This window comes from Lutra lutra, chromosome 11, assembly GCF_902655055.1.
Source record: "Lutra lutra chromosome 11, mLutLut1.2, whole genome shotgun sequence".
Lineage (NCBI taxonomy): Eukaryota > Metazoa > Chordata > Mammalia > Carnivora > Mustelidae > Lutra > Lutra lutra.
This window is the reverse complement of record NC_062288.1, coordinates 42,155,970-42,175,892: the sequence shown is the minus strand read 5'-3', so window position 1 is coordinate 42,175,892 and position 19,923 is coordinate 42,155,970. Positions and strand designations below refer to the sequence as shown.

General features: G+C 43.6%; 1 protein-coding gene and 1 long non-coding RNA gene across 21 annotated transcripts in view; one reads left to right on the top strand and one right to left on the bottom strand.

Annotated features, from left to right (window-relative positions):
• ICA1 (islet cell autoantigen 1) overlaps nucleotides 1-19,923 on the top strand; it is a 148,321-nt gene that overhangs the window by 122,289 nt on the left and 6,109 nt on the right. For 18 of the 20 annotated variants that reach the window (XM_047695110.1, XM_047695109.1, XM_047695122.1 and 15 more), the window contains 2 exons: nucleotides 8,936-9,205; nucleotides 18,940-19,029. In XM_047695110.1, coding sequence (XP_047551066.1) covers nucleotides 8,936-9,205; nucleotides 18,940-19,029 — 360 coding nt within the window. The remainder of the gene's footprint in view (nucleotides 1-8,935; nucleotides 9,206-18,939; nucleotides 19,030-19,923) is intronic. The other 2 variants (XM_047695129.1, XM_047695111.1) reach the window with 1 other exon arrangement.
• On the bottom strand, nucleotides 4,530-19,892 carry LOC125080911 (uncharacterized). Its single transcript, XR_007121537.1, has 3 exons — nucleotides 19,760-19,892; nucleotides 8,432-8,434; nucleotides 4,530-4,541 (listed from the first exon to the last, which is right to left on the bottom strand). It is a non-coding gene; the product is annotated as an uncharacterized LOC125080911 (long non-coding RNA).

Genomic DNA, 19,923 nt, shown 5'->3' with positions numbered 1-19,923 from the left:
GAGTTTGCCTGGCCAGGGCACCCACCCAAGTTCAACAGACCTAAAATCGCTTAGTAAATAACTACACCCCCCCAAAAAAAGAGAATCCAGAGGCATGGATCTGGATGAGTCACTCATTGTCTTAAGCGACCCCAGGAATTTGAGTGCGTTCAGCCTGGTAGAACCGTTGCTTTTGTCCTACCAAGTGTTAGCTTCTGATGATTTATCATGAGTCCAAAATACCCCTGAAATTCTGAGACAAACTCTAGTGCACCCTCTGTCCTGGGTGGCTGGTTCACAGCCTGCCCTGGTTTTACAGGTTTCTCATAGGACTGGAAATGGGGCAAGATTATCCTGCAGGCCCCAGTTAACTAGGGCAGACAGTTTTCTCTACTCAGTTTGAGCTTGATTGGGGTTTAATCTCCAAAGTGTGAGAAGATTAAAGTCTGGCAAACAGAAGGCATTGGTTAAAGTTTTTTCAAAATTGGAAAGGCAATAGAGCTCCTGCATAAGGTTTCCAGGGTTTAGGATTATTGACTTGAGGGAAGAAACCTGCTTTCCTTATTTATTTCTCACTGCAGGCAATACACTGTACAATATCTCATGAATGTCCCTGTGTATTTTTGTCACAATGACTACTTATTTGTAAACATTGCATTTGCATCAGATTATGAAAGTAAAAAGCGAGTAGTTAAAAGCAGACCTTCACTACCTGGCCCCCATTTTCTTTTTCTCTCCTTTTTTTTTTTTTTTTTAAGATTTTATTTATTTATTTGGCAGACAGAGATCACAAGTAGGCAGAGAGGCAGTCAGAGAGAGAGGAAAGGAAGTAGGCTCCCTGCTGAGCAGAGAGCCCGATGTGGGGCTCAATCCCAGGACTCTGGGATCATGACCCAAGCCAAAGGCAGAGGCTTTAACCCACTGAGCCACCCAGGCACCCCTGACCCCCATTTTCATAAAAATGTTTCCCCCTTGGCTATAAGGATCAATTACTTTGATAAAGGAAAATTTCTTACACGTTGTTGTTGTTTTTTTTTTTTTTTGGAGGGGGAGATATTTCAGTCTTGCACAGGTGGGCTACAGACAATAATATAACACTCAGTAGGGGTCCACCATCTAGTTTTAGCAAATCTCCACATTTAGCTGGTTCTTTGTAATTATATGTATATTTCAGCTTTTTTTGGTAGGAAGATTGTTATTTCTCCTTTTGCCAACATCTTGTTTATGTAATTTGTTCTTTGCTTTTATTAACTCCTATTTAATTTCATTATTTTAATAAACATAATTTTTGAATTAGGTATATTCACATTGGTACATGATAATGATAATAAAACTGTAGGCAATAGAAAACTCTGACTCCCATTTCCGCTCTCTGCTCTTCTCTATTCCAGTATTCCCATCCCCATTCTATCCTCCTGGCATTTCTTTATGTACAGTACAAGCAAATATGAGTCTGTATTCTCATGTGTCCCCCTTCTTACAAAATGGGTTCTTGCTTTTGGATTTTGACTTTTTCAACTTGGGTAGTAAAGGTACAATAAAAACTCCTGCAGTAGCTGTGCATTTCTTTGCAGAATTAAATCAGAAATGCTACTTCCTGTGATACATGCTTACTTTCATAAACTTACTCTAGAGCATGAGTCATGGGTACACTGGAATAAGACTGATACCTTTCCACCTATTTAGAACTTTTTATCTCATTGGTTTATAGTTAACAGTCTCTGTTTCACAGAATAGAGGCTCATACCCTTTTTTTGAGCACTCATGCAATTCTAACAATAGAGAGGTGAATGTATTCTTCTCCAGAATGTTTACTTGTTTTCAGGCAGAAAAGTTGATTTACAGACTGTCTCAGTTAAATGCAGTGTGATGTAATCTCTCGTTTCCCTTTATCACTGCCAACCCATAAAGCCCTTCTTGAGGCATGAGCGGTGCTTTGTCACTATCTGACTCTTCTGCATTGGCAACCCCTCGGGCAGCATCAGCTTAAAGATTAACGTGACCACAAGTACAGAAATACTCTGTCAGAGCACAGAACTTGCAGCGACTGAAGAAAAGAGCACACGATAATTAGTTGACTTCAAAATGTGCCCTTCAGAAAACTGCCAGAAGGCCCAAATCTTGAATTAAAGCACTGATTATAATATGCAAGACATTAAACAATCAAGAAATAAAAAGAGCTTAATCCAGGGATGGCTGCCTTTATAGGACTTGGGGGCTATAAGCTCTAGCCCCCTGCTGCTTGGGGGCCAGTTCATTCCCACTGGTAATTCTGTTAGACAAGTAATGGCTAAGCTGTGGCACAATGTTATCGAAAAGCAAACTGCTTATAACAACAAGAAGACAGTTCTCCAGGAGCTGATGCGCAGAAAATCACTCTGATTCTGTGTCATAATGAAATGTGTTTTCTCCTACTAAATAGATAATATAAATAGAAAACCAATATTTGGCCAGTTGATAAAAATTTTTAAGTTAAAAAAAACAAAAACCAAAAAACAACTGAGTGACATTTTCCAATAACTTGAAAGTGGCCCTAAAATTGCTTTGTGACCACATGGGACAATCCCAACCTCAACTCATGAATTAGTTGTAACATGTAGAAGTTTTTGTGTTCCTCAAAGTTGGGCTAGCAGAAAAGTAACTGAACCGAAAGCAGTGGTATGAAGCAGAGAGAGTTAGATGAACTTAGCACACCTAAATCTCATTACTTGGATTTATCCAAAAGATCCTTTTCTAGGACAAGGTTAACTGAAATTTTTAAGAATTGTAAGTGTACACATTACAATTAAAATGTATTGTCTTCTGCCATTTCTTTGGTTACTACTTTCAAACTTGTGATTCTAAATTCTGGTCAATAATCAGAACAACAAAGAAGGTCATTCAAAAGCATACTTAGGTCTGGGTGCAGATCTTTAGCCCTTAATAGTAATATAAGCTTATGTCCCGATGCCTTGTTTCCCAAGATGTTCGGGACTATCTCTTGCTATTCTCCGTACAGAGCTGACTAGGGATCTCATTGCTTCCTCACATGTAGTGAAGCAAAAACTAAGCTTGTTATCTTTTCTCATCAACTTTCCCTTCTCCCTGTCTCTCTCAGCACTGGTGGATGAAATTCTGGTTTTGGTCCTTTCATAAAATAATGGTGCAGTTTTAAAACCACTCTACTGTTCTTACTTGATCACCATGGAATATTGTATATGGATTTACTCCTGCCTCAGGTGTCAAGTTTCTCAGTAAATTGCTTGCTTGTTAAGCTCCTTTGCTGAAATGGAGGACCAGGGCTGGGGATCATCAAGAAATATTTTTTGAATGTCTCCTCGGGGTCTAGCACTGTTGGGATTTTGTTTTCATGTTTTTGGAGGGTGTGTGTATGTGTGTATCCCAGAGAGTGGGTAGAGATGGATTTCCCCCCATCTGTTATTATTATTAGCTGTGTCTTTTTTCACCAAAAGGTAGTTTTTAGAAGTAGTATTCTTGGATTCCACACCACTACAATTTGTTACCACAGCCTTTTATAAGGATGAATACTTTTCTCGTTAGACATTTTTTTTTTTTTTAAGATTTTATTTATTTATTTGACAGAGAGAGATCACAAGCAGGCAGAGAGGCAGGCAGAGAGAGGGGAGGAAGCAGGCTCCCTGCTGAGCAGAGAGCCCGGTGCGGGGCTCGATCCCAGGACCCTGAGATCATGACCTGAGCCGAAGGCAGCGGCTTAACCCACTGAGCCACCCAGGCACCCCTCGTTAGACATTTTTGTACAGTGGTTTCCCCCCTTATCTTTCTCCCCTATACTCTCTGTTGGGATGTGTGAGGGCTGTGTTGATTGTTGGGGTTTTTCATGTGTATTGCAAGTGTGCAGCCTTTACATTGTCATAATGCTGAGAGTGGGGACCAGAGAGAAAACCAAAGAAACAGTGTCTTCCTGTTTCACACACAGATGAAGGTAACTTATGTGACATTTATCTCATTGTTTTCCTGTGCTCTCATTTTTGGTCTATGTAGCTATGTTTCCATCTTCTGTGTTCCTAATTCATGCTGAGGTCATGAAACTCTGTATGATTTCAAAACTATAACCTGAGTGGGCTGTCACCAGTTCCCCACATTTACTTTCTGTCACCCACCCTCTGTCTGAACTTAAGAGAGCTTTCTCTGTATGTCAGTTTTCACTCTGAAAACTCACTGGGTCAGAATCAGAGTGCATTGGCTCAGAATCCGTTTTCCTGGGGAATATTTTCCCAGGGGCATAGGATTTTTATTTTTGAACCCTTGTGCAGTGTGCGGCAAACATGCTGAGTGGGTCTGCCATCTCAGCCATTCTGCCATGCTGCCTGCAGCCAAGAGCTTTGCCTGGCTGGCAGTGGAGCCATCTGACCTTAGAAATCTTCAAAACTTTACAAAAGTTTGAATATTCACTTATACATGACATCTTTAACAGGCTTTGCGCATCTTTAACCGCACTGAGAAAACATCTTGACCTATGAGCCAGGGGTCCCCAGCCAAATAATATGTAACTAATAAATTATATGACCTTTGGCAGGCCATCTAGCTTGGGTGTCTTTTTCCTCATTGGCAAAGTGACTTACAGGTGGTAATTTCCAAGAACCCTTTCAGTTAAGTATGATTCTTCTCTCTAGGCATCTCACTGGGAGAAAATAGCAGGTTCCCAGACAGGAAGGCAGGAAAGTGTGATTGAGAAATGGCAGATGTGGTGGGTTTTAGCCGAATCGTAGGCTTCCCTGAAGGATTTGCTAGCAGGGCTGCATTAGAGCTGGACTGCAGAGGTCCTGAATACCACTGTAAGGAGTGTTACATAGGGAGCCTTTGAAGGTTTTTGAGTAAGAAGTTATAATCTCACAGCTAAACTGAGCAAAGGTATATAGCGAGAGGGTGCTTTTTATCGAGTGCCAATAGGCCTGCCAGTGGGCAAACCCCAAAGGACCTTCAAGTCAGGAGTTTGTCATCAGAGTTCAAAAAAACATGGAATTGGAGACAGAGATTTGAGAATCTTCCCAGGTGAGACTGGAAACATGAGAATAGGTAAAATATTCTGTAGATAATGTAGGAAAGGGAGATATGGTTTAGGAGGAAACTTAGAGTAACTAGAGTAGGAAGAGGCAGCAGGAACAGTATTGTCAAGGAGATAGAAGGACATCTAAAAGAGCCATTTCATGGAGACCCCAGGAGATGACAGCATTTCCAGAGTGGGCAACAGGGCAAAGTGCCACAGGGGGTGAGGGCAGAGAAAAGGGGATTGGAATCGGCCACGAAGATCTCACTGGTAACCCTCAGGAGGGCCACTTAAGTATGGAGTGGGGGCAGGAGCTTGACAACGGGCTGCTGAAACAAGAATGGTTGACAAAACAGAGTGTGTGGCTATAGAAGGAGAAGCAACCAGAGGGGCAATGTTGGGGGTGGGATAGGGTGCCAGAGGAGACAGGAATCACAAGATGGGATGTGCACACATCTTCTGAGGTCAGGAGAGGAAGCCTTGGAGAGAGAGAGAGACTACAGATGCTGGAACTGAATCCCAGTGGGAGCAGAGCAGGCTCCCAACAGGAGGGCAGAGCGTAGAATGGACTATGTTAAAAAGAAGAAAGGAATGCATGAAAGGTCAGGGTCATAGAGCTGAAGGCTGGGAGGTGAGAACTAGAGTTTGTTGTTGGCCTCTGTTTCTGTAATAACGTCAGGAGTTGTGTTACCTGATATGAGCGTGAACATGGAGACTCAGGAAGCTGCCAGAGCATGGAGGGGACTTGGAGTCGTATCTGTGGGTTTGGCACCTGAGAGCTCCAGGAACCCTGGTTCACCCTTGAAAGATGGGGCACCGTAACCCAGGAGCAATACTTGCTCAGCTCCCTGACTCCACCTGTGCTGCCCTTCCCCAGGCTTCACTCAAAGAGCTTATTCTCTATCTGTGTGTCCCGTTTTCTCACAGTTGAGTTGAATTATTCCCAAAGAAAATGATAGCTTGATTCTTAAGAGCCAACTGACTAGTGTTATTTTTCAAGTCTTGACATGTCTGGTTACAGACCTAAACCTGTCCTTTTCTACTTGTAATTAAATTTTTCTTACAAGTTATGTATAGTAATTTCAAGCATCTTAATTATCAGGGCAATAATTGGGCTTCCCTATTTTCTGGTTCAAGTCAGTGCCAGTTTCAGTGCTTTTAAGGAAGTGATAAGTTCTCTTAGAAAAAATGTCCACTGTGTAGCCCACTTGAACAGTTAAATAACCAGGACATTGATAGGCCAAATTCAGTGGTCAACCTCCAACTAAATAATCGGAACTAGCTCTAGACAGTATCATCCTTACCAAGGGTCCTTTTCTCATTTCTATCAGTAAAGTTGAGTTTGACAGGATACAATATTAGTCAGGAACCTTTTGGTTGGAAGTAATAGAAACCCCTCTCTAAGTAGTTGAGCTTTCAAATTAAAAAGAAAAGATTATATTGGGAATTGGTCCCTGAAACTCCAAACATACAGTAAGGAATTGGCTTCAAGCGAGGCTGGGTCTGGGGCTTACACAGTGTTGTCAAGATTCTCTTTCCAACTCTTGGTGCTGGTTTGCCCTATGTTTGGCTCCCCAGGTGCCTCAAAACTGCATCTTTAGAACTTGGAATCTGAATGAGAGACCCTTCTCAGAGACACGCCTCTGGCGTGTGCCCATCACTGAGCCAGTCACCATGGCCTGAGAAATGAGGGATGCTGGTCAGCGTAGGTGAGGGGTGTTGGGGCACATGGTGTCTCACCAGGATCCTGTGGAGAAAGTATTTCCCAAAAGGGAAAACTGAAGAGGTGGAGGGAAGGGATGCTAAGTTAACGAAACCCACAGAAGTCCACTTAATACCCTCCCACACTACCTAAACAGTAAAAACAAAGAGCTTTTGCAGTTTCTGGTTGGTTTTGGAAAGCTCAAAGTTTATTACTTATTGTTGCTGATGTTAGTCATGATCTTCCCTGGACTGACATCTTGATGAAAGCAGGGAAGCCTCTCCCAGGGTTTGACTGAGCACAGGAGTGTGAAGTGACTTCAGGAAGTGCTCATCTAAAGTCATCCCTTCCTTTAGAATCTACTCTTTGATTGGAATTGGCGCCAATAAAACAGGTTTGATTCAGCAATCATCTGGTTTCAGTCAGGCCAGAAAGTAAACCACGAGAAAAGGTTTGGGTATTCCAGTCCCAACGGAAAACAGAAAGTACAGAGATTTGTGAAGTTAATATGTGTAAATGGAGTGACACCGGGAGAGGTTCAGAGAGGGAAGGAGAGGGTTGCATAGCCAGCTGCATGTTGAGGGACACAGCCAGGCTTCCTGCCTGCATTCACATACACGGGCTGTCCTTCTGCCCACCTGCCTTTCCACCTTTCACAAGCCAAGGTGGGTCCTGACTGCCCACCCTCCTACTGCAGAGCTGTCTCACAGCCTGTTTATGAAAATGCCATTTCCCTCATTTATTCACCACCCCACCTTACAGGCTTCGTTTCAGTGCAAATTTCTGTGATAACACAAACAATAAGAATACTTAAATTAGACAGTTGTCCAATTGAGGTGATATTTTGCTGCTATTTTTAAACCATAGTGATAGGAGAGTGTCTGGACTCCTCCCTTCCTGGATATATAGCTAGTCTGCCTAGCACATCAAAAATCCTCTATCAGAACACCATTGTATTAAGTGTGGTTGAAAATAGATTCGGTGAAGCTGACAGATAAGCTGTATTCCTTTAAAAAAAAAAAAAAAAAGCTGTCACTAACTAATTACCTCATATATTTGAGGAAAACTTGTTAATTTTCACTTAATATGTCAGTATCAGAATTGCAATGTAGCACAGAGAAAATATAAATCATGATTATTCCTTCTTTTTGTGACTTCCGGCAATGTTTGCAGTTTCCCTGTGGCAATTAGATACTACAGCAAAACCACAGTTAATAAGACCATCCGTCCCTAGTGTTCAAAACAGATGGAAAACCCAGCAAAAAGTTTTGTAGTTTTTCTGGTTAGTGATGTCCCCATTCTACTTGTGTGCCCTGTTCAGTATTTTGTCAGTGTTCATATTGTAAGAATGGATCTCTTTAAAGTCTCCTTTGTGGATAAGCAATGAGATTTTAAGGTGTATTTCTTTTGGTCTTCCTGACAATGCTTTAAGGTGTGCATTATTCATATTATAATTTACAGGTGAAAAAACAGAGGCCCGGAAGAGCTAAGGGTCTTGCTGTAGTCACACAGCAAGAATGGTCTCAGGCCTTCCCCTCTGGTCTTGAACTCATTCCAGAGCTGTGTCTCTGGCAGATCTGATGTTTGCCCTGTTTTCCTGTCATTCTTTCACTGCTGCCCTCAACCACACCAGACCCACCTTTCCTTTGCTTTGGCAAGGACTTGTGGTTGGGTTGCAGTCAGTTGCAGCAAAGGAGAAGGGAAGCCAGCGGCCTTCTTTGGTCATCGATGGATGTCCTGACATCCTCCACTCCTGCCCAGTGTGTGGCAAGGGTCCTCACCCCATCCTGGATGATAGGGCAGGCGCCCACATGGTGTGTTGGCTGTGGATTTAGGGCTTATTGTGTGAGAAGATTCCAGAAGCTATGCAAACAAGGAACGAAAATCTCTCACATGCCTTCAATCCTGGCTTTTCTTCCTGTTTGAGAAATGTTTTGGTGATAAATTTACTTTTACATTAAGAAAAAACCAAAACCCTCGAGTTTTGGTGGAAACTTTCAGTACAATTCTAATGGTGCTCAGAAACAACTTGCTTTGGAGGAATAGAAATGAGGGGCCACTGGACTAAGAAATTGAATTCCGAAATTTCTTAAGAGAAGCTATAATGAGAATAATTTAGAGCTTGATAAACTTGTTCTTAAATCTAGCCATCACCCAGTCTGTCCCATCCCAGCCCTCACTGCATTTACTCCCAAGGGCTTTGGCCCTGGGTGGTGAGCTGTTTTGTGCTCTGTTACTTTGATCAGCTTGCCTGGGCCCAATGGCAGGGACCCCAGAACCTGACGGTGCTGACAAAGATGACCTGCTGCTGTTGAATGAGATCTTCAACGCTTCCTCCCTGGACGAGGGTGAGTTCAGCAAGGAGTGGGCTGCTGTGTTTGGAGACGACCGGCTGAAGGAGCCAGTGCCCACTGTGGCCCCAGGAGAGCCAGACCCCCGGCCCCAGACGGGCTCAGGATTCCTTCCTTCGCAGCTTTTAGACCAAAACATGAAAGACTTACAGGCCTCACTACAAGGTATGTACCATGGGGATTGAAATAGGGTTTTTGTTTTTTGTTTTTTATTTTGGTTTGTTCATTCTTTATTTTTAATTCAAAGGCCTCTTTCTTCCTTCTTTGTCTTTTTTTAATGTTTTCTGATTTTTATTTCATATCTAGTGTCTTTTTGTTGATGTTTTTTCATCTTTGTATTTTTCTTATATATCCAGTGACTTTTTAGTTGAAATCTCAGAATCCTATTCCACCTTTAAAATGTGTTATAGGGTTTAAGATCTCTTCCTTCTCATCATTTTCTCCTCATGTTCACATTTTTTTTTTAATAAAAGGTTAGAGAGGTGGCCCTCATTCTTACTGTCTTGCTCTGAATGTCGACTTTTCCCGGCATACTTCAGAGAATCAGATTGGCTTCACAGTCATGACCTTATTGGCTTGGCCATTCCTGTCTGGACAGTTCTCCACATTGCTATAGTCATGCCATCTTTCTGGGTGCCAAGTAACATCCCATTGGGCTTCTTAACTCTTCTCACATTGAATTTTATCTTGCTTCTTGCTGTCTGTCCTTCCTGGCCCACCCCTGCCCTGAGGATGCTCTCAGCTGAGCTGTTCCTGTTGTGTCTGAAACACGTGGCCCAATAGCCCCCGTGCTTGTCAGCCACCACAGAAATAACAGTTGCCACGCCGATCGTCTGTGGCCAGCAACACTGGTCAGGGTGAAAGGCATCCTGGCTGAGAACTGCCGGCCCGGGGAACACATTGATTTAGAGTACAGAACTCAAACTCAGATTGAAATAGAAATTTTGAGTTTCTAAACAGACCTTGGGAAGAAACGATTTTCTAGTATTTCAACACTATTTTTTCCTTCTTTCATGTCACCTTAATTGTAAGACAGGCATTACTATTAGGAAACTCTCAAATTGTTCTGGTTTTTCCGTGAATTTAGGCTATGTCCTTAATAAGTGTTTATCTGGCACTTAAAGCTAAGAACAAACAGCAGAGCTGGAATGATTAAGTAATTATGAGCTATTAAAAAAAGAACCTCAGGTCTTTGGAGATGAGATCATGGACACAGCAAAAGTTGGTGGGCAAGACCAAAAAAAAAAAAAAAGTCTTCCCTCTTTTTTTTTTTTTTTTTTTAATAAAATACACCATTCCTTTTATTGTCTTCCGTGAGTCCTGTTTTGTAGCCATATCATTTATTTAGAGTTAGAGATAGGAGGGATAAATGGAGTCCAAAAATACTTCACCCCGAGTCTCACCCCTGGGTTTCGCCATCTCTCCCACGGAGCTCCAGAGGAGCAGTGCTGCCAGTGACTGGAGTTTCACCCCCACCCACCTGTGGTGGAGGTGCTGACAAGCTGTGGGAGAGTTGGAAGCCCAGAGCCAGGATCCACTACTCAGATCTTGGGGCTGCTGGAGACTCTCCAGCTGTGCAACAGGATGAACCCCACTCATGCCCCCAGCTATGAAGACCCACAGGAATGGTGGTGGCAGTGCTCCCCCTTAGCTGGGGTGGCTGAGTGTCACTCACTTGTGGGTGGCCCCCACTGACAGCTGAGAAGTCAGAGCTCCATGCTCTCTTCCTGAGGAGGTCATGAGATCTCAGCTCAGGGCCCATGTTATGAGAGGTCCCTGAGAGTTACAACAGGAGCCGTGGCAGTGGACTTCACCATTTAACCTTGTCCCAGATCCAAGGAAACAGCACTGGAGTGTGCTTGGGGCTAAGGAGGGAGATGTTCTGACAGAAATATAAGCTGGCTGTAGAAAGAGGCATTCTTGTACTGGTAGACCAAGGGAGGCCATTTGTTTCTCCTTGATTCAACAGAGATTTATCAGGTCCTTCTTGGTCCCAGGCACTGGAGAGTCATCTGAGAATATAACAGAAAAGGCTTCTGCCTTCCTGGAACTCACGTTCTAATGAAGAGGAGATAATGAGCAATACACATTGTAAAGAAAAATCACAGACTAGGCTAGAAATTGATCGGTATTATGGAGAAAAGGAAAAATAGTACCAGGAGATAATGTTGGGCAGATGGCAAGGCAGGTCAGGCTGTAGAACTAAATAGGATTCTTACTGAGAAGATGAGCTCTGAGCTGACTTGAGGAGGTGAGAGAATTGGCCATGGGGAGATGGGGACAGAGGGAACACAATACTCATCATGCCTAGTGTGGTCAAGGGTCTGCAGGAAGAGCTCTGTGCCTGGAGTGAGGCAGGGAGGCAGAGGCTTGGCCATACAGGGCCTCCTGGCCTTTGGAAGAACCTGGGCCTTTGGGGGGCCCAAGCAAAATTGGGAACCATCACAGTGTCTTGGACTGCCGATGGGCTTGATCTGATTTACCACTTAAAAGGATTATCCTGGCTGCTAAAAGTTTCCTTTTTTCTTCTGGTATTCTATGAAGACCAGTGTTAAAGGAGTTGTTTTATGTCCTCTGATTATCGTGTTTCCTTTGCATACCAATAGCCACAAATTGAATGTCTATGGAACTCAAAATGACAGGAGAAAAAAAAAAAAGTGGAACCTAAGTGTTTGAAAGAGGAAGGCCATTTAGCTTCTGCCACACCTATGGATTCCCAACAGGTGATCCCACAATTCCAGCCCTGATGCGGCTCTGATGGCAGGGAACCTTCGAAACAGGTGTGGTACAAATAAAGAAGGGGCACCCTGCTTCAATGACCAATCATGTTACCCAGTTACAACCGCATTCTGTGCTTTTGCCAGGACTTTCCCCACCCACCTAAAAAAGAAGAAAAGATGAGTATTGGCTCTAGACTTTTTTTTTTTTTTTGACAGAGATCACAAGGAGGCAGAGAGGCAGGCAGAGAGAGAGAGGAGGAAGCGGGCTCCCCGCCGAGCAGAGAGCCCGATGCGGGGCTCGATCCCAGGACCCTGGGATCATGACCTGAGCTGAAGGCAGAGGCTTTAACCCACCGAGCCACCCAGGCACCCCTCTAGACTTTTTTTTTATTACTTCCATGGTCTAGATAAAGTCCATCTATATACATGAATTGCAAAAGCATCTGTTAACCTTCTGACACCTCGTATTGAAACTGCTTCCCCTCATTATCCAGATCATCTCAAAACCCAAATTAAATAAACAATGGAAACAAATAAGTATTCAACCAGCATGGAGTAGAAAGGCTCGTTGGCATGTTGGTTTAGTGGAACAGGCAGTGGCAGAGAGTTAACTTACCTAATCCTCACCACACCCTTCCCAGGCAGGAACTATCATCATTTCCTTTTTAGGGCCCAGGAAACTGAGGAACAGAGGAGCTAGGTAATTTGCCTGAGATCATATATCTGGTAGGAGGCAGACTGTGAACCCAAGCCATGTGACTCTGAAGTCTGTGCCTTTTCACCATTCTATGCAGTTGCCTCTCTGTACCAAGTCTCTGATGGTAAACGTGTTTCCTCAGTGGGTTCCTTCAGGCCTCTCCTTGGATGCTCCCAGAGGAGCAGGACTTGTGCTTATATTAGACTGGCCCTGGGTGTCCTGGACACACACAGAGACCAAGGACAAGTGGTTGTCATGGAGGAGGAATGTGGATGTGGGGAGGCAGGGTCCCTGTCAACCACAAAAATTGGATGATGTTCCAGAATAGAACATTTGAAATCAAGATGATCTATAGAATCTTTGCCTGTGCTAGCAGCCTCCCACACCTTCCCTGTAGTGCATTCCTGCTCAGTCTCATCTACCATTGTCCTAGTTCTCTGTGAGGTCCAGGTGGGGCTGCATCTTCAAGGTCAGAGTGTCAAGAGAACAGAGGGGAACCCCCCCAGACTCCAACTACAGCAACCTCTGCTCTTCCACAGGCTGCATTTCCCTCCCTTTCTCCCCTCCTCACTTCTCCTTCACCTCTTCTATCTCCTCTCTTCTTTATCTCCCCATTTTTCTTCTGCTGCCCTCGCTCCTTTCTTTGTCCATTCTCACCCCTCTACTCCTCTGTGCTCTGGGAGAATAGAATGGAAGGGGAGATTTAGTAACATAACAATTATATTTTCCTCTCCCCCCGCCACCCCAACTTCAGGTTCTAGGAGAACAAAACAAAGCAACTTACATTTAGGATCAAGTTGGGCTGGACATTTAAAAGAGGAATTGATTCTATGTAGGATCTCTAAGAGTTTCTGAAATTACCAGCGTGATAAGGGCTGGGGTTTCCTATGTCATACAGTGATGAGAAAACTGTACCTTCCGGAGGCCTCTTAATGTGACTAGAAAGAGAGCTGACCAGAGGGGTTGCCCAAGGTGGAGACAAGGTAAGGCTGATAAGCCTCATTTGAGATTCTTCTCCATTCTCCACCAATACCCCAAATTTAATTTAGAAATAGACGCTGATACTGAAAAGACTACCATCTGCTCAAAATAAATGCACCAGGACATCTTTTAATTTAGGATTCTGCAAACCAAAGTTAGGAGTCTTGTTCCACATTCTCACAAACATACAGCCCTGCATTCCTTCTGGCTATTCTTTTGTTTTACACCATGCCTAGGTGCTATTACCATCTGGGTGGGTTTCTATTTAAGGCTAATGTACTGTCAAGCTTTGCCTTATCTCAAATTCACCTTTCCTCAAACTAAGCTCACCTCTTGCCATTCCTGGCTTAACCTGGTTCCAGATAACTGATATTCCTGGGACTCAGACAATAAGGAGAAGACTGCAGGGGGTAGTCAGAGTTTGAACACAGGGTAGGCCCTCTCAGCATGAGCCAACAGAAGTTTTGTTCCGTTAGAGAAGCGGCTTGTGGAGGAGCATCTGTAGATCTTGGGTATGTGCAGAATTTGAGTGCCTCCATTAATCTATGGAAGGAGACTTGATGACCATCTATCTACTCCACCCTCATTTTATAGGTGAGGAAGTCAGGAAATCCTAGAGAGGTCTTGCAACTTGCCAGGTTGTTGCAATTTTATATCCACCATTTGCATAAGTTCTAAACTCCTCAGCTTGGCTTACAGGGTCCTTTAGAACCTGACCCCAGTCCCGTTGCTGCCTACACTTCCCACACCTTTACTTAGCATAACTTAATAACCTTGTTTTGCTGGAGACCCATGTATTCTGTCAGTAAGCCGGACTCTAGCCATATCGAACTTGAATGTGTCTGGCACATGCTCTCTCTCCTCCTTAGAGCATGTCTCCCACCTCAAACCCATGATGCTTGCTTTCCCTGGTTAAGTTCTCATCCCTCAGGTTCTCAGCTTCAATGTCATTTCATCCAGGGAGCCTTCCTTGACTCTCTCTCCCCACTACCCCTGCCAGCAATCCGGGTTTGGTGTTTCTGCCTCCATTCCCTTTACAGCCAGTACTTACTCATTGCTTTTCTCTCACATCATTGTAAGATTGGTGTAATTTTCTGTCTCTTGCTTTTGGTTGTCATGGGCCAGGCCCATGTTTGTGTTGCTCACTAGTGTATTTCCAGAACATGGCTGAGGGCCTGGAAAAAAAAAAAAAGACTGGATGGATGGATGAATGGATGGATGGATGGATGGATGGATGGATGGATGGATGGATGGATGGATGACAAGAAGAGAGAGCAAGAACAACAGACACTGAATCACTAGATGAAAAGAAAGCAATCCTAAACTAATCTCAGGGGGTTGCTCCTCATGTGTGCTGAGCTGTACTAAACTTCAGATTCAGCTTGGATTTATTGGTGGCCTGCTCTCTAGCCTCTGTGCTCCCAGGTTTCACCTAGTAGATCCCATTTTATTCATACAACAACCTAATGAGGCAGAGACTTTTATCCACCCTTTGCAGATATGGAAACTGGGGACCAGAAGGGGGAAATGTGGACGGCAGGGTGGTGCTTGGCTACCATGACTGTGGTGTTCCCACTTTCCCCTTCACTGCCCACCCCACCTCAGTGTCCCCCAGGCTGGGTGATCATCAACCCAGCCCAGGCTTTTGCTCTCCCAGCTAGTGAAATTACCTTCATGGTAAAGTGCTCCTCTGGATGGTGTTTTCTTGGCTTCACTTGCTGCTCTAGCAGGCCAGTGTTATTTCTGGCCAATTTATATTTTCCCCTATGTAAGTAAAGGGGGGAGGATTGCTCCAATAAAATTTTATATGTGTTTCCTGCAAATGGATAATACAGTTGACATATCAAAGCATCTGTGAGCTAGGATCATCATTTTGTTCACAGAGCTCTCCGTGCTGGCTCTGCAGCCCTCACCCTTCACCACCCTCTCCTGACACAATGACTCTAAGATGGGGAGACATCTTCCTAGCCACACCTTCATGTCAAAAAACGCCTCAGCCAACTAACACCAACTAGAGAACAGTTGATGGCAATTACAGGAATATTAACTACACTAAGTTCTCTTTAAATAGCATTTTTTCCTGACAGAAGCCAAGACATTTGAAATCTGGCTTGGCATTCCATCCATAATTACTCTCATTGCACGCCTAAATAATTCCCAAAGTGATATGAGTGAGCATGACATGGCAGCTGAGCTTAGTGTTTTCTTTCTTTTTCTCTTATGTCCCAGCCATACCATGTTCTCCCCTCATGCACATACGTTGTTAGACTTACCCTTAATAGCTGTTCTGAGGAAACAATGTGACTTGGCAAACTCACTGTGGTTTCTGCCTCTTACTATGAGGCAAAGGAATAATGATCCCCTGTGTCTTTGTGAAAATTCTGAGGGATGCTGTCCCTGTCATGTTAGTCCCCAACGAGGGCATGTCTTCAGACTCTTTCTTCATGTCCTTTGCTGTAGAGAAGCCCTCAAATCTGTAGATTCTAGATGTTGCTTGTATGGTTCATGAGTGTTTAGGCAAGCAATTAAATTAAATCATCTGTAGTTAACAAATGAATTCAATTAGAAGCCATTTATTGTTTTTATAAAGGAATATGCCATTATAATCCTTGAAGTGATGGGCTTGAAATGTGATTTATATTTCTGGTACTTTTAAAATATGGCTTGATTACAGACAGTTTATTTATTTATAACCTTTCGGGAACATGCCCATTACGTAAAGTGAGGGAAGCTCCATTTTGACATGTGGATTTATTTCTGCCTACGTTAGGAATGTGTTCCATTTTCTACTACAAAAAATACAATGCTTTGAACCTGCCTTGCTTTTCGAACGTTCTCTGCAACCATTTAAAAAAAATGAATGTTGTGCATATTTTTGAAGTGGGAAGAATTATCTCGTTGAGTTCCCACCGTATCAAATAGCATCCAGAGATCAGGGAGGGGTTGACTTCTGTACCTGTCATTTGGCTTTGCTCTGAGTCAGTTGAGGTTCTCTCTGGAAGTGTGGGCCTCCTTGAACTCAGCTTCATGGGACTGAAGAGCTTAAAACCGCAGGACCTGAGGAGAGGTGGGTTTTTGAGACCGACCCCTCTTTTTCCTAAGAGGGCCTCTATCTTTGTCTGGCTCTGGCCTCAGCCAAGATGACCTGATCCTGATGGACATGGTGACCCTTGCAGCCTTCTTGGAGGCCTCCTATGACAGTGCTTCCCAAACTTGCACACGCATAGCAGTCACTGGGGGGTTGTTGAAACAGTTTCCTGGGCTTGCCCCCTAGGAATTCTGATTCACTGGGTCAGAGTTGGCCCTGGGAACTTGCATTTCTAGCCAGCTCACAGGTGGTGCCCATGCTGCTGGTGTGGGAACCACACTTTAGGAGCCAGTGCTGTAAGAGGTTGAGGCCAGGCTTGCAGGGCTTGGTAGAAAGGTTCCGTGGGTCTTGACTGCATTTGGTGTTGGGGACAGGGTTGTAGGGAAAAGGGTAAAATTTACTCAGTTACATTCTACCTCTTTCAGCTTTATTTGGCATATGGTGGATCCCCAGCTCTAACTTCCCACATTTACCACTGTTTTATGTGATTTGTGCTGAGAAGTAATGCTCATGGGCCAGTTATCTAGGAACTAGAGAAGTTATGTTACTCCTGGATTCCATTGAATACTGGTCAGTTTTACAAATAAACTGCTTTTTTGAACTGTAATTTACATACCATAAAAACCAGCCATTGTAAAAGAGTGATGCAAGGATTTCTGGTAAATTTATATTGTGCAATAATCACTGTAGTGCAGTGTTAGAACATTTCCATTATCCCAGAAAGCTCCTTCAGAATCTGGTGCTTTTGAATGTTTATGAATTATATTAACGACATATTCAACTACCTTTCCAATGAATAGTAATACTCTTAAAACCCCTCTCTATGTTCACATTGTTTTAGATTCAGTAGATAGAGCTCAGGCCTCCTGTTTCCTTTGTCACTGGTTAGTCTTCATAGAGAAGTTTGCATGCCACTTGCCCAAAATGAAATAACTCAGCCAGTGAGTATTGTAACATCTATGGTGCGAAGCATTGTTTTGCCATCTCTTACAATAATAATGCTTCATAAGTGTACTTCTCATGGTTTAAGAATATTCTCCAAGAGTCTATCCTAATCCAATAGCCATCATGTGCCAGATGGTGCAGTAAAGGATGTACAGATGAAAAATATGTGGTTCTTGCCTTCAGGAGGCTCAACTCTAGGAGGTGACACAAAAATGCAAACTAATAAATATAGTAAGATTCGCTAGGTAAGTCCCCTATGAGGCATCTTAGAATAATGGCAGGGGAAATAAATAGCATGAAATTCTGTCTTTTTTTTTTTTTTTTTTTTTTTGCATATACCCTGTGACTTTCTTGCTCCAGAAATTGCTTTCACCACCCCAGCTGAACTGTGAGATCCAAACACGTTGTCTCATGAGGGCCTTAGCAGAGACAAAACCTTTTCTGAAGAAGATGCTATAACCAGAGCATCCCATTAAAAGGATACAGTTTTAACAATGCTGCACCCAACTGTGGTGCATCGTCTGATGGTCTGTGTTTCACAGTGAGAATCAAGAATGGACTTAGTCCATAACAGCTTTCCCATACTGCATCAGGTATTTTGGAGGACATTGAAGAAACAATTTGTCTCACTGAGAAGATAGAACTTCCACACCAAGAATTAAAGCAGACGTGCAAAGTATTTGGTAAAGTTCTAAATTAAATGTAAGCCAGGCCCAAACATCTAGCACACATAGTGAAGGCCCTGGGAAATGAGGCTTGCCTCCCACCAAAGCAGGACTGCCGAATGCAAAATGCCACGTCCACAAGAGGGGCGGGCAGAGCACAGGGATGTTAGGGAATGTTGGGTTTCACAGGCTAAATGCCACTGTAAGGTACAGCATCATGATAAAGGGGGCTTTCTTTCCCCTCACATATTTGGACTAGACTACCACTTATTTCTGTGTATTAACTAAGCTTCTCAATTTGAATTAGCTGTATAGAAAATAAATGATCATAATGGATCATAGTGAAGTAGAGAAGACCCACAGTTTATTAGTTATATTGCTACATTTACTGGTGGTCACTTTTTAAAGCTTTCTCCATTTATGACAGAAAGGCAAGGCACTTAATTTCCTTGGAATGTTATGTATAATCTTTGGTGTGACCATAACATAATGTTATTTGAGAAGAAAAATGGGCATAGAAAAAAAAATGTCTTAACCTTAGCAATTTCACAAAAAAAATTCTTTTTCAAAATCCAGTATTTTCCCTAATTTTCCATACTTATGAATTGGGCATGATTACACATACCTACTGTCCCCTAAAACCTATGCCAGGTACGAGGATCGTGGCAGAAGGGCCTTGTCATGCCACCCTTTTCCCTTTCTCTGGAGGCCTTTGTGAGTGAGACCATGTGTGCACCCAGCAACTGGTGGAGCAGTGTGCCTGCTCTTCCCTAGACCTAACCACCTCTGGTTTTGAACATTAGGCTGGTCAGAGAGCAGTGTCAGTCCTCCTCCTACTCCATGGCCAGCACCACAGACAAGCAGTCCAAATGACAACAGCCCTGCAACGAAAGGTAATACAGTGTTTTATCCCCTGGAGATGACAGCTGCCTCAACTGGCCTAACACTATTTTCTGTCTTTCTATACTAATTTCTGTTTGAGCTCCCGAGGGTGCAAATCAGGGGCTACAAGGGTGGAGAGTTTTGCATAATCCTGGGAATTACATTCTGACTTCTTCTGGCCACAGTGTCTTAATTCAAAATTCCCTTTATCAAACCAAATGAGGAGGCATCAAATACCCATCTCCACATGACTGGGTGCTTCCTGAGTTGAGGTGATGCAGCAAGGTAGGAAAGGCCACTGAGGTGTGCTATCTTTAACTGAAAACACCATTGCCACCACCAAAAGAGGCATTTAATTAGTGCTCCTCAGAAAGAGCAGGTTGTCCTTAGTTGTCAAAGGAGGGCCTTTCTTTTTTATTTTATTTATTTATTTGACAGACAGAGATCACAAGTAGGCAGAGAGGCAGGCAGAGAGAGAGAGAGGGGGAAGCAGGCTCCCCGCTGATCAGAGAGCCCAATGAGGGACTCAATCCCAGGACCCTGAGACCATGACCTGTGCCGAAGGCAGAGGCTTTAACCCACTGAGCCACCCAGGTGCCCAAGGAGGGCCTTTCAAGCTCGTGGGGCTGTTCTTTTTTGAGATATGCCCCCAAAGAGAACATGTGCTCAACTGAAGATCTCTGTATTTACAGCTGCCTCTCTCTTCCTTTGGTCATCATCCACTTTACCAGTGTTGATCACAGGAAGTATTCCCGTGATGTTCTTATAGGTACTGTGCAGTTGCACCTGGCTTCCCAGACTCCAGCAGTGGACGTCTAGGTGAGGGCTGCCCCCGAAGTACAGTCACCTAACTCTCCTAGCAAGGCCATAGCGATCTCTGAGGGCTGTCCTAGAACTTTGGGAAA